At 39.6% G+C, this 15337-nt stretch overlaps 2 protein-coding genes across 2 annotated transcripts in view; one reads left to right on the forward strand and one right to left on the reverse strand.

Moving 5' to 3' along the window:
- Window positions 1-1350: 1350 nt before the first annotated feature.
- The window catches only part of LOC129152183 (galaxin), a 26776-nt gene continuing 12789 nt past the window's right edge, over window positions 1351-15337 (reverse strand). The window contains exons 6-10 of the mRNA XM_015951457.3: window positions 6338-6517; window positions 5727-5772; window positions 3532-3574; window positions 2341-2482; window positions 1351-2241 (exon numbers count right to left, since the gene is read on the reverse strand). Of these exons, the coding sequence (XP_015806943.1) occupies window positions 2186-2241; window positions 2341-2482; window positions 3532-3574; window positions 5727-5772; window positions 6338-6517 (467 nt within the window). The 3' untranslated portion in view covers window positions 1351-2185. The remainder of the gene's footprint in view (window positions 2242-2340; window positions 2483-3531; window positions 3575-5726; window positions 5773-6337; window positions 6518-15337) is intronic.
- The window catches only part of LOC107395928 (uncharacterized), a 7464-nt gene continuing 4378 nt past the window's right edge, over window positions 12252-15337 (forward strand). Inside the window, exons 1-7 of the mRNA XM_054732261.2 lie at window positions 12252-13431; window positions 13525-13600; window positions 13682-13959; window positions 14090-14167; window positions 14255-14331; window positions 14427-14492; window positions 14578-14783. Coding sequence (XP_054588236.1) covers window positions 13249-13431; window positions 13525-13600; window positions 13682-13959; window positions 14090-14167; window positions 14255-14331; window positions 14427-14492; window positions 14578-14783 — 964 coding nt within the window. The 5' untranslated portion in view covers window positions 12252-13248. The remainder of the gene's footprint in view (window positions 13432-13524; window positions 13601-13681; window positions 13960-14089; window positions 14168-14254; window positions 14332-14426; window positions 14493-14577; window positions 14784-15337) is intronic.

Raw genomic sequence — 15337 nt, forward strand, 5'->3', positions numbered from 1 at the left:
ATGTGGGTATGTGGTGTCATGACTATGGGGAGTTTCCTGACCCTCTCTACAGCATGTTGTGCCAGCTGTCTGGCATTAATTCATAGCCTGGACATTTCCATTATTCTTTCATTATTATTCTTTGTTTCCATCTAACAGGAGCTCAGGATAATGGTGAACGTCCAGGGAAAAGACATTGAGACAGTGGACTATTACAAGTACCTGGGTGTCCACCTCAACAATAAAGTGGAACGCTCTACAACAACAGACGCTTTGTATATAAAGGGCCAAAGTCGACTCCACCTGCTGAGAAGATTGAGGTCCTTTGGAATTTTATGATTCGCCGGTAGCATCTGCCCTTTTCTATGCAGTGGCCCGTTGGGGAAGCGGATGTACGCACAGGAACAGGAGCAGGATTGACAAATTGGTGCTGAGGTCTAGCTCTGTACTGGGATGTTGTCTGGAGTCTGTGGTGGTGGTAGGCATGCACAAAGCAGCTCCTTCAGCCAGAGACTGAAACACCCCCGCTGCAGGAAGGAGCGCTTCCCTAGGTCATTCATTCCGACAGCAGTTAGGATTTATAACACATTATGATGTAGTAGTCACCCAGCCACTTTAACTCTATGGTCAGTGCTCCATTCATAATACACCAGATATATGTACATTTGTACATATGTTAGTGTCTTGTCTTATTTTGTTTTTTAATTGTTGCATTCTTGGTCATTTTCGTACTCCTTTGCTATCTGATTTGAGCTGTGGTAACACACTAATTTTGCCACTGTGAGATCAGTGAAGTCTTATCTTAGCATTCGTAACATTTATACTGTACAATGCAGACATTCCAGTGGTCTTCCTACCAGACTCCTGCAAATGTATTGATTAAATAAGTTTCCTGCACCTTTAAAGCATTGTGTCTAAGTTAATGACGTGTTAATCCAGCTTTTGACAAAATGAATCGTTCCTCTATGGCCATTAAAACTTTACTAATTTACTTAAGGAAGTAGCTCAGGCTTTATGGTGCGCTATATTGGACACACCAAGCTGCCTTTATTTTACAACAACACATATGTGGTTATAGAACTATAATCTGAGGCGTTTTTATGTATGAGGATTTTATTGTCACACACACACACACACACACACACACACACACACACACACACACACACACACACACACACACACACACACACACACACACACACACACACACACACACACACACACACACACACACACACACACACACACACAAAACCTATGAAAAGTCAAGTCCTAAATAAAAGCCCAGCATTGTTGATGACTCATTACACAAAGAAGGAACAATTGTAAGAATACTTTTTATTTAAAACTTAATATTAAAACATCAGAAGTACATTTTAATGACTCATGCAACAATAAGTAAATGATACTTAGTGTCAAACATGTCAGTTGACATTTAATCGCTCATACTGCTCAGTCACAGGTCAATAGTAGTTATGTCTTTATGGTAAAACATTTATTTACCATCATTTCACCAACTATTGAAGACGTGACATCGTAAAAATCACATTAAAACAAACTGCTGCCTCATTAAGGCTAAAACTGCTGGTTACAAGGAAGCAAAGCATCAAAATTAGTGTTTTTAACAACTTTCCTATATCTCAAACTGGCAACGAGATCCTGATCCAAGTACAGCTTTATTAACTTTATGGGAAATAATTTAAATGTAAACATTCCCTGGTCACAGTCAATAATGTGCAAAGAAAATAATAACCCGTAACATATTCTGGTGTAGATAAAACATCTCTAATGACGAACTGCATTAGCTCAGCACCACTTTCACAGCTTTATCTTCAGAATTTAGTAAATAATACATTTAGACTTGGTGGGGTAACAGCGTCACAATGCTCCTAGCATGATATCTTAAAGTAAAATTCACTGTCAAGGTTTTGGACATATGGCATTGATCACAATTTAAACCTGAGTTACAAAGATCATGATGAAGTCAAGATGCACAAACTAACAAAATGTATTGTCTTTATTGTTGTGTTATTAGTAATATAGTTATTTAAACGTAGCATTAAAGAATATGTTGAGTAACTGTTCAGAGTTGCATCAGACCAACCAGTGGTGACCAATTGAAAACATCTGGATGGAACAAAATAAAAACTGGAGAATGAGTTCATGGTTGAACCCAGTCAAGACTTTACTTTGATTTTTTTTTTCAAACCTTTTGGCATGTATTTAATTTCCTTTTGTGGCTTAATTTTTGCTTGAATTCTGTAAAACAAAATAGTAAATTATATCAATTTTAGTAACAAATTGCAGAAACTTTTCAGGTCGAAAATTCAATTCCGACAAGTTCATTGAACAACTCACCATTGTGTGTTGCGTTTCTTGGAGTCAGCCTCCCCAAGTAGCACGTCCACAGAGAAGAGTTGTAGTAGTGGTGACCACAGCAGTTGAATCCTTCCATCTTGGTGTAAAACTCTCTCTGAACGGTACTGTTGCAGCAAATTGTCTGTTTGAGAAGAATACAGTTACTGTTTATTTCATTGGGAAATTAATCTGTTTGCTGCCAAATGTTTAATCCAACCAAACTAAAAAACTCAACTTAATTAAACAACACCAATTCATGTGAAATGAACAAACTGGTACAGATGGATGGAAGAATGCATGGTTGGATGGATCGATTGGTGCATGGATGGATGGATGAATGGTTGATGAATAGATGATGAACAGATGGATGCATGGATGGATGGATGGGTGGAAAATATAATAAATAATATTTTTGATAGAATATCCATTAATGTTGGCACTCACTCATTATTTTAATAAATCTGCATTTGTCAATAGTAGTTGAATTAATGTCTTGTGAGAAAAAAGCTCTTGCGCTCCTGTCTCAGGAAGTAGAAGTTAGTCAGATGGAAGTGGAAAACAGCAGGATTTATAGTCCTACTCAATTATATTCTCCCCTCTCCCCTGATCGGCTAACAGCGATGCAGCTCTTCCACTGCCTCCATTTGCTCTGTAATGTTGATGTGTTATTGCCACAAAGCCTGAACGTTTGCTGCCATGGTGTGGAGCTGCTAATGCTAATGGTTTGCTTTTACTAATAGAGATATTCTCTGCTCTCTTCTGGACACTAAGTCAACAGCAGCCTTCCCAGCTTAGCGTGCCAAGACTTGTCTGATTTACTCCAATATGTAAATTAAAAAAAAAAAGTTGACAACCAACAATAATGCCAGGAAGAATAAACAAATGACTCCTTATAGAAAGTTTATTATTTTTATATTTATTTTTGATTCCCCCATAAAACAGCTGCATGGTGGTGCAGTTGCAGCACTTCTACTGTATGTCATAGGAACAAGACCATGACTGTGGCTTTTCACATGCATGTCTCTAAATTAGGTGACTTATTGTGTGACTGGTTGTCTCAGTTGTCTCAGTGTGGCTGTATGATGCTGGAGTTGGGTTCCATCTCCTAATGACCCTAGTCAGGATGGATGGATGAGTTCCTAAAACTGTTATTAAAATGTACAGATTTAATTAATCAAAAGAAATTTTTACCGGGTTTGATGTTTTGTTGGAGCTCTTCTCTGGTTGACCTACACTGTTAGAAAAATAGCAGACAACATTTTTGTTGTTACATTAGTTAATTAATACAATCTCACCAGAATATGATGTTTTTTAGACATTGAATTTATGACATTTAATTTTTATTCTGTGAAATTATGCATTTCAATTTTTAAAGGTGCAGTATGTAAGAATATAGTGAGAAAATCCCAAAAGAGTCTGATGTTTCAGTCATTTTGGAAGGAAGGTTACACTGAAACTAGGGCTGGGCGATATAGACCAAAACTTGTATCTCGATTTCTTTTAGCTGAAGTCCGATATACGATATATATCTCGATATTTTTCCTCCTGTAAAATATTTACAAGTTAACTCACTTCAAGCTGTCTTGAGAAATTGTATACATAAATCTGTAATAAATGCATAACAATGTTTTGATTCTTGTCAAACTTTAACCTTAGTGCCTATTCTCTACCAGTCTGAGCTTTATAAACACTGGTACAGCTGTCTGGACACACACACGCGCACGCGCGCACACGCACGCACGCACGCACACACACACACACACACACACACACACACACACACACACACACACACACACACACACACACACACACAGAGTTGATAGCCAGAGTGTATCAAATGTCCCACAGGCACTTTGTGATTATATATTTATAATTTATGTAAAATTATTTGAATTTCATCCAGAGGTGGCCGTATCGTACATTTCTTGTCCAGAGAAAAAATCTATCATGTTAAGCTAAGTTTATGATGATGTAATTGCATCTACTGAGGATCACATGGGTCATGCACCGTGGAGTTATTAGTTATTAAGGCAAACATGGCTGGAATCTAACAGCATTGGCTCATATCAGTGATTATACTGTAATGACTCAGAGTCTCTGGTTGCTCTTTTATGAGTATTATTTTTGGGTTACTGTCGCTGTAACCCACGCCTTACAAACTCTTTAACTTTTTCAACAGAATCGCTCGTAACGGAGTATTTATTAGCATAGCAAACTAGAGCGGAAAAAGCTGGAACCGGAACAACATTTTTCACCCGTTGAGCTCGCCTTCAAAATCAAACGTCAACCCTGTCATTTACTGTTCAAACCCTTACAATACGTTTGAGGTAGGGAGGGAGGGGTTTGGCTCATCTCTCCGCAAAAGCAGGATGGATAAACAGAATTCTGTTGGCGTTGAACGTCCAAAATAATTAAAAACCAGGATGCCAAATGCAAAGTTTAGAGCAGCACATTTACCCAGAGGTTCTCAGATTGAGCAAACTTGTGAGAATACACGTAATAACTGCTTAGAGACGTTAGCTACATGTCACTAGCATAACAGCTGATCGCTAACATAGTAGTTTGACCCGTTATGTCGATATAAAGATATAAAGTCATCTTGTATCTTGTTGAAAAATTATATCAACATTTAAAAATATCGATATATCGCCCAGCCCTAACTGAAACATATTTCACATCCAGCTGGCTACGGGGATCAGTTTTTCTCCTTTCAAAGTAAAGGAAGGAGGGGCGTAACTATTGTTTACCATCAGTGAGTGTGGGGTTGCCGTGTCTGCTGCGAGCTAATGCTGCAGAGCCAACAACTGTAATATGATAACGGCTTGCACTTTATCAGCACAAATTCAAAAAGAAATTAGGTGACTTCCTGGTGACCCAAGTCAAAGAAATTGTCACTTGATCGAGTTGACACCTTACTGGTCTCACTGGTGTCAGAAGCGTGATTTAACTCTCTAAAAGTCACTTGAACAATTACTTTGGCTTGGGTCACCAGGAGATCACCGCAGCAGTAGAATTTTTGCTAATGAAAATCTGCAGCTGAGCTTTTTACAAATGAAATTTTTGCTGGTATATTTTAAGTAAAAAAATAAAATACATAATTTCACAGAATAAAAATTCAGTGTCATAAATCTTAGAGACTATTTCTTCCATGCTGTAGGATATTGTCCTTATTTTCTCTACCAATTCCTACAAAACTTGAGAAATCTACGAAAACAAGCTTCATTGTTGATTTGTTCACTATTCTAACAAGATCCCATGTATGCTCAGTATAGCAGCCATTCAGTATTGTTATAATGGGAACATGATCATAAATATCCAGTAAAGGTTAATTTTAAACTTGTAAACTTAGAGGATATATTTAAAATCCCAAACCAGTGACATACCATTGTGTTTCTGTAGTAGCATTCGTGTATTTTGTCAGGTTCTTTTCTGTAAATAAAAAATCAAGTAAATACAACAAAGTTCTAGTAGAATAGTGTTCTTTACAATGTTCAATATTAATAATAAGATGGTGTCTCCTGCTGATTCACACATAACAGTTCCTGCCTATCTGTTCAAATATTCAATTTTCTAACACATTTAGCTGTAGGCTAATTATTTCATCAGTGTGATTGTATGCAGGTGAGTAGGAGTGACCTCACATCCTGAGGTACATAAAAGCTCCAAAAGAACAACATGGCTTTAAATACCTGATCTTTCTATTTTACAAACTGGATCAACAATGATGACAGTTGTTTTTATAAATATAAAGAAAAAATACTAAAATGAATGACGTTCTGTTTATTATTATTTGAAACCTATTTAATTTCCTGCCTGAGCGGACGTTTCAGTGTCCTGAGTCCCCCCTATACTAATGTCTGATATTTGTTGAAAATTAAATCTGTGGTATGATTTAAATTAATCTAGTTTCTGTATAAAACTCAAAAATAATAAAAAGGAAAACCTGCATGGTAGCTTTAGTCACATGTTATTCAGAAGTGGTGAGGGTACTTACCACAGCAGCATGTATTGTTGGATCGAGGCTGCACCAGTGGTTGATTCTTTATACAGCAGCACTCGGTATACAGGTTGTACTGGCTACTTAAACAGCACTCATGGTCAGGGGACAGCTTTGTCCGGACCACCATGTTTCCATATTTGCCACAACACAGCTGCAGGTTGCTGTCATATTGCTCTGTGGGAAAGAAAATCTGCATTTCAAAACATCTCTATAAATGGTAAATAGCCTAAAGCACCTTAGAGTCCTTGTGCTATTCTGATGATGCTCCTGATAAAAATATGAGACTAAAAAACATTGTTGACACATACATAAATCAATCAATCAATCAATACGTTATTAATCCCAGAGAGAAATTAGAGTTTCAGTACACACAATTCAGAGACCAGACATACATGGGCAAGACACATGACAAGAATTGGTGACTGTGGTCATTCGCAACCCGAGTCCCGCTACCTTAATAGAGATAAGAGGGTTACACGAGGATTGGTTCAGGTGGAGGGAAAAAAAGCACTTCAGAGTTACCCTCCACCGGGAGGGCAGCTTTGCTATGCAAAAAACACCTCAAACAGAAATGCCACAGACTTCAGACAGCACAACATAACACGAGACTCCAATAGGAAGGCAGGGGGGTGGGGGTGGGTGGGGGCTGGGATCCTGTTTCCCCCAGCGAGAGCAGCCATCTACGGCGCTCATCTTGTCACAATCTGCTCCTGCCTCCCTCCGTCTGTGACTCTCCCCTGCCTCCTGATTAGTTTTTATTTGTCTCACCTGCCCCTTGTTAACCTGCCCATGTGTTCCTGATTTTCCCCTGTATATTTATACCTCCCTTCTTGTATCAGTCATTGTTGGATCATTGTTGTTTGTCGTGTTGTTCTCGTTGTTCCTGCCATATCCTGTCATTAAACCCATTTTTACTTTATCCATGCCTGCATTCCTGCCTCCCGGTCAGCTCCACCACACATGGTCCACCAACTCCTACAGCTCAACTTGACAGAATGATCTGACCAACCTGGACCTGTGGTGAGCTATAACATCTGCCTGGAGGATTATTTTTTATTTATTTATTTATTTTTTTTGCTTTGTCTCTGTCCAGCGGAAGGAGATTCCGACTCAAGGGGTTTCGGCGCATCCTACCTGTTTCCGGGGTGGTCGGACCCATTGAGGGGGTTTCGGCGCATCCTATTTGTTCCCGGGGTGGTCAAAACCATTCTCCTCTCCTGCTGTCCACCCCGTCCTGTTTTTTCCCCAACGGAAGCCGCGGATCCTGGGGTTTTGGTGGAGTAAAACCCCCTACGCACGCCATCATTCTCCGGGGTGGTAGGGCTGGTCTCCCCGCTCCTTCTTCTGCTTCCCTGCACCCAAGCCTCTGCCTGTGACCCAGATGATTGTGATGTGCACCTGCTCTGACCATTTGTCGAGTACCTGCCGCCGATCCTGGTTTCCTCGCGTCGCTCCTTCAGTTCAGCAACTTCCTAGTCCACGCCTGCGGGGCCTACGCCTGCAGGTCCTTCATGCTGCAGTCTCTTCAGAGTCCCGCCTGCTGCAGCCTCTTCAGGGTTCCACGCCTGCTGCAGCCTCTTCAGGATCCCACGCCTGCTGCTGCAGTCTCTTCAGGATCCCACGCCTGCTGCTGCAGCCTCTTCAGGATCCCACGCCTGCTGCTGCAGTCTCTTCAGGATCCCACGCCTGCTGCTGCAGTCTCTTCAGGGTCCAGTTCCCGAGTGTTACAGTTCCCGTGTCCATAGGCGTCATTTTAACCGGGGACACCGGGGACATGTCCCCGGCAAAATTTGTAATTGGCAGCTGTGTCCCCCCCACTTTCAAAAAAGCCTGCTGATGAGGGTTTTTGTTTTACCAGCTCAGATCTTTTACCAGGGGTCGGCAACCTGTTCCCATCAAAGAGCCATTATTACCCGTTTCCCACAGTAAAGAAAACACCGCATCAGTCGCAGCGTTGTGGGCGGGGCCTACCCTCAGACAGCAGAGCGCTGCTCACAACAGGTGACAGTAGCCGGTACCATGGGCGTCGCACCCGTGGGGGATTCAACACCCACACTTTTCCAGCTGTTTGCTCACCTCCACACCAGTCTGGTCTCTTTAGGTCGCACTCACTCTGTTTGCCTCATCTCCTTCTTCACCTCCCGCTTCTGACAGCCGATGTTGGGTTTCCAGGAGAGCAGGAGAGGGAGGGACGGAAGAGCTCGACTGAATAATTTTACATCTTGACATTAGCTGTACAAAGTCTGAGTTTGATAAAGTGAAGAACAACCATTTGCAGAGGTTTATAATAGGCGCGGCGCCAGGTTTTCATTTTTGGGTGGGCCACGGTAATTCTGGACGGACCTTAATAAGCAGTGACTTAGTGAAGCAGGCAGGTCGCGCTAGAAAATTTCGTTTAAAAAGACGTCATAAATGTGTTCCCCCGTCATTTTTATTTCTAAAATATGAAGTAAAAACTCCCAATTTAATTTTCATTCATTTGTCATTAATATGTAGTCTACACCCGTGCGTTAAGTGGACCAACATCCAGTAAACGCAAAGCATCCAGCCCACCTCTCCAAATGCGTAAAATGTGCATCAGCCGCTAGTTAGGCGTGCCGCGCGCTCCATCAGCTATCGGCCCAGACGAGAGCAGAGCAACTAGAGAAAGAATAGAGGATAATTCTGTCTGGATGTGGATGGAGATTACATTTTACAGCAGCCTGATCATCATTTAAATACATAAACCATCACCTGTCTTCTAGTCCATGCTATCAGCATTATTTTATCTGGTGTGTGTGTGTGTGTGTGTGTGTGTGTGTGTTTTCCACTTCAAACACTGGTCTAACCAACCAGACCTACGTGTCCAGTAACATATTAATGTTACAATTAAACAGTTTCACTTCATGTAGGCTATAGGAACGTTTCACCTGCCGTGGCCCGACCGCTTCTGCTCCACATAAACTTTGTGCGTGATCAAATGTCTCTACAGGTGCTTTCTGAGCTGAAGAGGCGACTGGATGCGTCATGCGTCTCCATATTGGAGACGGGAACAAGCACTGTTCAGCCAAACTTTCATAATTTCATAAAAATAACATTTTTCCAAGTGACACATCCCTCAGAGAGACCGGGTTTCCAGACCGCTTCAGTGGGAGGAAATCAACAACATCCTTGAGTTTATCCGTCAAAATAAACAGTCAAATGGAAATATCTGTAACCTGTCATTTAACTGTTTTGCCTTCCTGTGAAGATTGTTGCAAAGAGAAACAATTAAACTTGATTAACCCCAGAGCCACGCGCACTGCGCTGTACGTCGTGACTGTAAATGAGGGGGAAACGATTTAATCGGATCCTTTTCTCTTCAACATGGTTTAATGTAAAGTTTCATTCAGTACAAACTTTAGTTACACCAATATAACGAGACAGAGCCTGGATTTGGATTCTGAACAGTTTAAACATGTTTAAAACGGAGACATGCGTGACGCGTCTAAAATTCGCACCTGCTCCGCTATTATGGAAATTAAAATAACAAGATGAATAGCATGAACTTATTTTAGGCACAGACAATATCCCCCACACTTTTGAAAAGTTTGCAACGCGCCTGGTCGCTCGTGTACGTCAAAGTTATCTTTCGTAAGAAGATAATCAATAAAACGATTTATATAAAGTGGATCCAGAAGTTGTAGCCCCTCTCTGCCGACAATATTTTGATATTTTTCACCCTGTTGGTGGTTTTACTGAGCAGGTGCCACTTTTGTCACGCGATTCTTTTTAAAACATGTTTAGACTGTTCAGAATACAAATCCGGGCTATGTCACGTTTGATTGTTGTAATTAAACTTTGTAGGTGGGGAAGGTCAGAAAGCAGCATCTGTCTGCATTCCTTCGTGGGGGGTTTTAGTTGCTTGCAGCTCAAGGCTCCCAGGGCATCAGATTCAGATAAGAATTTGTTTGAGTCAGGCTGAGATAATTTTCCTTTCTGCCTTCAGTCTTTAAACTGATCATTCCAGTCATTCAGTGAAGCCAATTTTTGGTTTTTAAACCTGTCCATACCGTCCAGTGACTTTCTCCGAGATGACATCCATTTTGCGCACTAATACCGGTATCGCAGCTAGAACATTGTCCATTTTACGATTCACCTCGAGTAACATCCCAGTCTGAAAAGTCTCCACACGGACGGTGCTTTCTGTGGGTGCGGGTCGCCCTCCAATCGCTCCCGTCTTCCCAAATTTCCAGAAAACCAGATATCCTCCCACTCCAATCAGGAGAAATCCAGCGATCATCAGGCTGAATATCCACACGTCTTCGATGTCCTCAGTGGATTGCTGGCAGAGGCATATGATCTTCCACACCTTCCAGGAATCCAACATATATCCCACCGGGTGTGTCCCCTGTGGACATGTGGGAGCCCCTATGGGCTTAAATAAGGGCCATAATGTTTGTGTAGTTAAAAGAAAAATTTGAAATCGAAAATATGTAAACTGAAAGCAAAAGTCACATTTTTAGAGTGAACTTTGAAAAAGAAAGCCTTGGATTTTAAAAAAAATCAAACGTTTGGAATATTTGTAAGAACTTAAACCCCAATGGTATTTTTATTTTGAATTTTTCTGAGTAAACTTTACTAAAAAAAATGTCAGTAATTTATTTTTCAATTATTATTTTTTTTAAATCCAGTCAGTCTCAGATTACATTTTTTCACATTCAGATCTTTTTAATTAATGTACAAAAAATTTCTTTCAGCTTCAGATTTATTTTTTTCACTTTCGGATCTGTATTTTTCAGTTACAGACTTCTGGCCCTGTTTTGGCCTGGTGGGCGTGGCTACACTGAGAGGGGCGGGGAATCATGAGTGACAGCATGCCGCTAGAGGCTGAAGACGGCCCATTTTTCATGTTACCTTCAGAAAACCTGGGAATAAACAAAATTTATCAAACACCTCCTGCACTGTATTATTTGATAATGGTTGGAGAACATGTCATGCATAACTCATAAACTCAGTTACTAAACCTCTTTCAATCAGTAATGTGTACAAATTACGCCGTGACTGATCAATTATGAGAAGTTTTCCCAACCACTATGTGAGAAGTGGTCATTTCCCATGCTCTCAAAGTAGCGTGCGTGGGTGCTGCTTTGCGCCTCAGTGAACAATGGCGTCGTCTTCCGACAACACTGCTGGCGCGAACAATCAGGTGAGTGTTTAAGTTTGGAAAAGTTACACTGCAGTCTGTGAATACTAAGAATTTACGAAGTGGCTATTGTTACGGTTAAAAGTAAGATTAATTTTTTGGCTATTCTGTTTTTTTATTTAATTTTTTTGGTGAAATGCTACAATAACTCAACAGAAACGCCTCGCTATCATTTTCGGCTGAAACTTACTCCGAAAGGTAAAGTAATATTAACAATTTGATCCTTCACCAAAAATATGGAAAACTTTTTAAAAGACTCCATAACTAATCGGGCTTATGCAGTCTTCTTCACCTGCTGCTAAGGCAATGTTGCTAGACTCTCATCCATCCATTATCTTCCGGGCTCCGCTCGCGGGCGCAGCAGCTTCAGTAAATAGACCCAGACTTCCCTCTCCCCAGCCTCTTTGGCCTGCTCCTCAGGAGGAATCCTTGTTTCCTCAAACAGTGTGCTGGTCATTCTCGGTCTTGATGCTTAAATCTAATCAAATTAATCATTTGATTTGTTATTACTCAGTGATGGTACGCCTTTGCTATGCTACAAATTATCACGAGGGAAAAAGGTGGGGAACGTGTTAAATTTTCACGGTTTTTCCTACAATAAACTTATGCGTGTGTTTTAGATAAAAAGCAATAATATTATGATGGTGTAAAGCAAAAAGTAAGATCTTTTTCAGAAGGCCTTTTTACCCCCAAGTATTAGGCCGCTGAATAATTCCAGTCGAAATGACATAAGTAACTGCAAAATCTTCCCTAAACTATGTGTCATGTTTAAGTAAATACAGTAATAAAGGCACTACTAATGGAGTTAACAATTTCTTACATAACAGAGAGAGAGAGAACTGCAGTGGCAAGAAGTTGTTATTGGTGCTCCAGTCATTATTGGCTGTTTCATATAGATCCAACCTGTATATAATGCAGATTTTTGTTCGTGCTAGCATTATACTCTATCATGCTGATGCATACTTATTTGTGCTTAATTATTGATGCACCGATACCACTTTTTGTAAAATGATTACGAGTACTTGCATTTCAGTACTAGCCGATGCAGATACCGAGTACTTTATAAAAACATGATTTAAATTTACAGGTTACAGTCACATAGTCATATGATTTTACAGAAAAACAAGGGACTAGTATGGAATTAAGAACATTTATTTAAAATGAAAACTAAAGCATGTTGTATGCAACATATTATAGAACAAATAATTATTTAGAGAAAAAAAACTTTGTGATTAACCCCTCACACGCCGCTCAAACAGACATTTCTCAAACCATGGCATCGGTTCCCGGTATCGGGGGAGTTTTAACAAGTACGAGTACTTTAGAAAATGTGGTATTGAGGCCGATACCTGATACCGGTATTGGTGCATCCCTACGTTTAACATAGTTCATAATTTCTGTCATGTTTTACCTGTTAATTTTTTTAATATATGTGTTTCTTAGAATGTGAACTACAGTTCTACAGTGGAAGCCGCTGCACAGAATCTTATTACTGTGCTCACTCAGAATCTTTCTCAGGGACAGCACCAGGCAGCACAGGGAGTAAGGCAGGAACAGGGACCTCCCTCTGTAAATCAAGAGATGGCAAGGTTTTAGATTAAATATGAAACTAAATAATTTAAAAAGTTTTTAACCTTTTTTGTGTGTTATCACTGTGCTGTCATTTTCATGTATTTTTCTAATTCCGTTCAGATCTTTCCCTGGTTTCTTTGGGAAAAAAAGTTTTCTTGGAAAACGAAAAATGCATAATCCAAGGATCCCTGTGACACCACCTTTTAAAGCATGGAAACCTTTCAGTTTCTATGTATACTTGCTGAACTGTAATGCAGAAACAACACCTACCTCCTCTGAGGAATTTCAGCTTGCCCAGGCAGGACTGGGTAAAAGACATCTCACAATGACCAGGGACATGAACCATGAAGAGGTTAAATTAATAAATATTTAGATCTTCAGATTTATATATCTCTGTAAAGATCATCAAGTCTGCAGGCATCACAATATTGATCTTTTTCTGCAGTTATTTGGACTTCTTCAAAGTGAATATCCTAAAATGCAGGGTCTGACTGGAGGATGGCTGCTCTACAAGGCTACAGGTAGGGGTAACAAATGCTTATTACATGATAGTCCCATAATGTGCATCTATGTGAACTTGATCTGGGCTCTACTTTTTTCAGGCGGTCAGGGAAAAAGGAAACTGACACTGGTGCCTCCTGATTCTGAAGGTTACACAGGGACCTTAATACGCAGTATGACAGGAAATGGGAAAAACTTGCTGTATATAGTACCTTTACAGCAAGAATTTGACCTTACTCCGTTACCTCCTGATGCAGTTGAATTTAAAAATATGCCCAAAGCACAATGCCAAACATGCAAAGTAAGTCTGCCATTGCACATTTTGGCTCTTCATGTGCAGGAGTGCACAGAGTCTGGATCTTCAGCTGAGGACACAGAGGTACATACATCATAGAACAATATATGCATTTATTTTAATGAAATTGTATTGCATTGAAATGGCAATAAAATAATTGTCCCACTTTTTTTTATCTTAATCATTAATGTTATATGTCTATTAATTATGATAGGCATGTCAAACCGAGGTCCAAATAGCGTCCGTGCAACCATCTGAAGAGCACACCAACACAGAGAAATTGGATGAAGAAGTAATATCTTAATAGAAATGAGTATAGAACATTATCATAACTACACTGGAACTCTATTCAATATTTTAACTCTCATTTCTGTTGTAGAAGCTTCAGTGTCCTATCTGTAACTTGAAATTTGCTCCTTATTTCCTTGAAATCCATGCAAGCACATGTGGAGAAAGGTAGTTGAAAAAGCAGGGCTTTTTAAATTACATATAGGATATAACATCTTGAGAATTTCACATTGACACACCAACTTTTTCTGTATGTTTATTAGAAGCAAAAATGTAACAGACATGGATGAAATTGAGGAGAACAAAATAGAAGAGGAGCATATGAAAAGGTAAAAAACATCACACACACAGATTTAATACTCTGAACTCTTAACTGAATAGATTGTTTATTCTTTCATTTATGGATTCTTTTAGTGTTGATGATGTATTGGATGCTATTTGTCAAAGAGTTGATGTGGAGAAGCAGTTCAGCATCCTTATTTCAAGAACAAACATTCTGGAGAGAGGCCTTCTGCAGTGGCAACGTCAAAAAAAAAATTCACCCACTGCCATGTTGAAGGTGTCCTTCTTTGGGGAAGCAGGAATCGACACTGGTGCCCTTCGAAAAGAATTTCTCACAGGTAAATTTAAAAAGATCAATTACTTTTCCATCCATATTATTTATGTTGAAGAAATGACCAATCCCTAAATTTTATACTTCTGTAATATATATTTTATCTTCTAAGTGAACTCTGCTCCAGTTGTGTTGTAAATATGACTCGATTTCTCCTTTACTAAACTATAAATCAATCATGTTTATCATTTGGGATGGACTGATATGAAAGTTCTTGGCCGAAACCAAAAATGAGAAAACCAAGGTCGAAAACCAAAACACCAAAAGGAAAATTGTCAGTTTTTTGAACCATAGAATGGCTGTGATGTGACTATGATGTGTTATGAGCTTATTGGTTTGGTGTTGATAAAAGGTGTCAATATTGTTTTGTCAAGTACAACCTTCTGTATACTATGATTTCTTTTTTGAATGGAATTCTCTTTTGAATCTTGATAGGTTTAACCTAGACTTTTATTAAATCATAATATGTACCTTTTTTAAATATCTGGAACAGATGTATTATGTTCCTTCAGTACATCTGTCATGTTAAGCCTATGACAGGAAATAAAAATTTTAATCAAA

This window comes from Nothobranchius furzeri, chromosome 13 (genome assembly GCF_043380555.1).
Source record: "Nothobranchius furzeri strain GRZ-AD chromosome 13, NfurGRZ-RIMD1, whole genome shotgun sequence".
Lineage (NCBI taxonomy): Eukaryota > Metazoa > Chordata > Actinopteri > Cyprinodontiformes > Nothobranchiidae > Nothobranchius > Nothobranchius furzeri.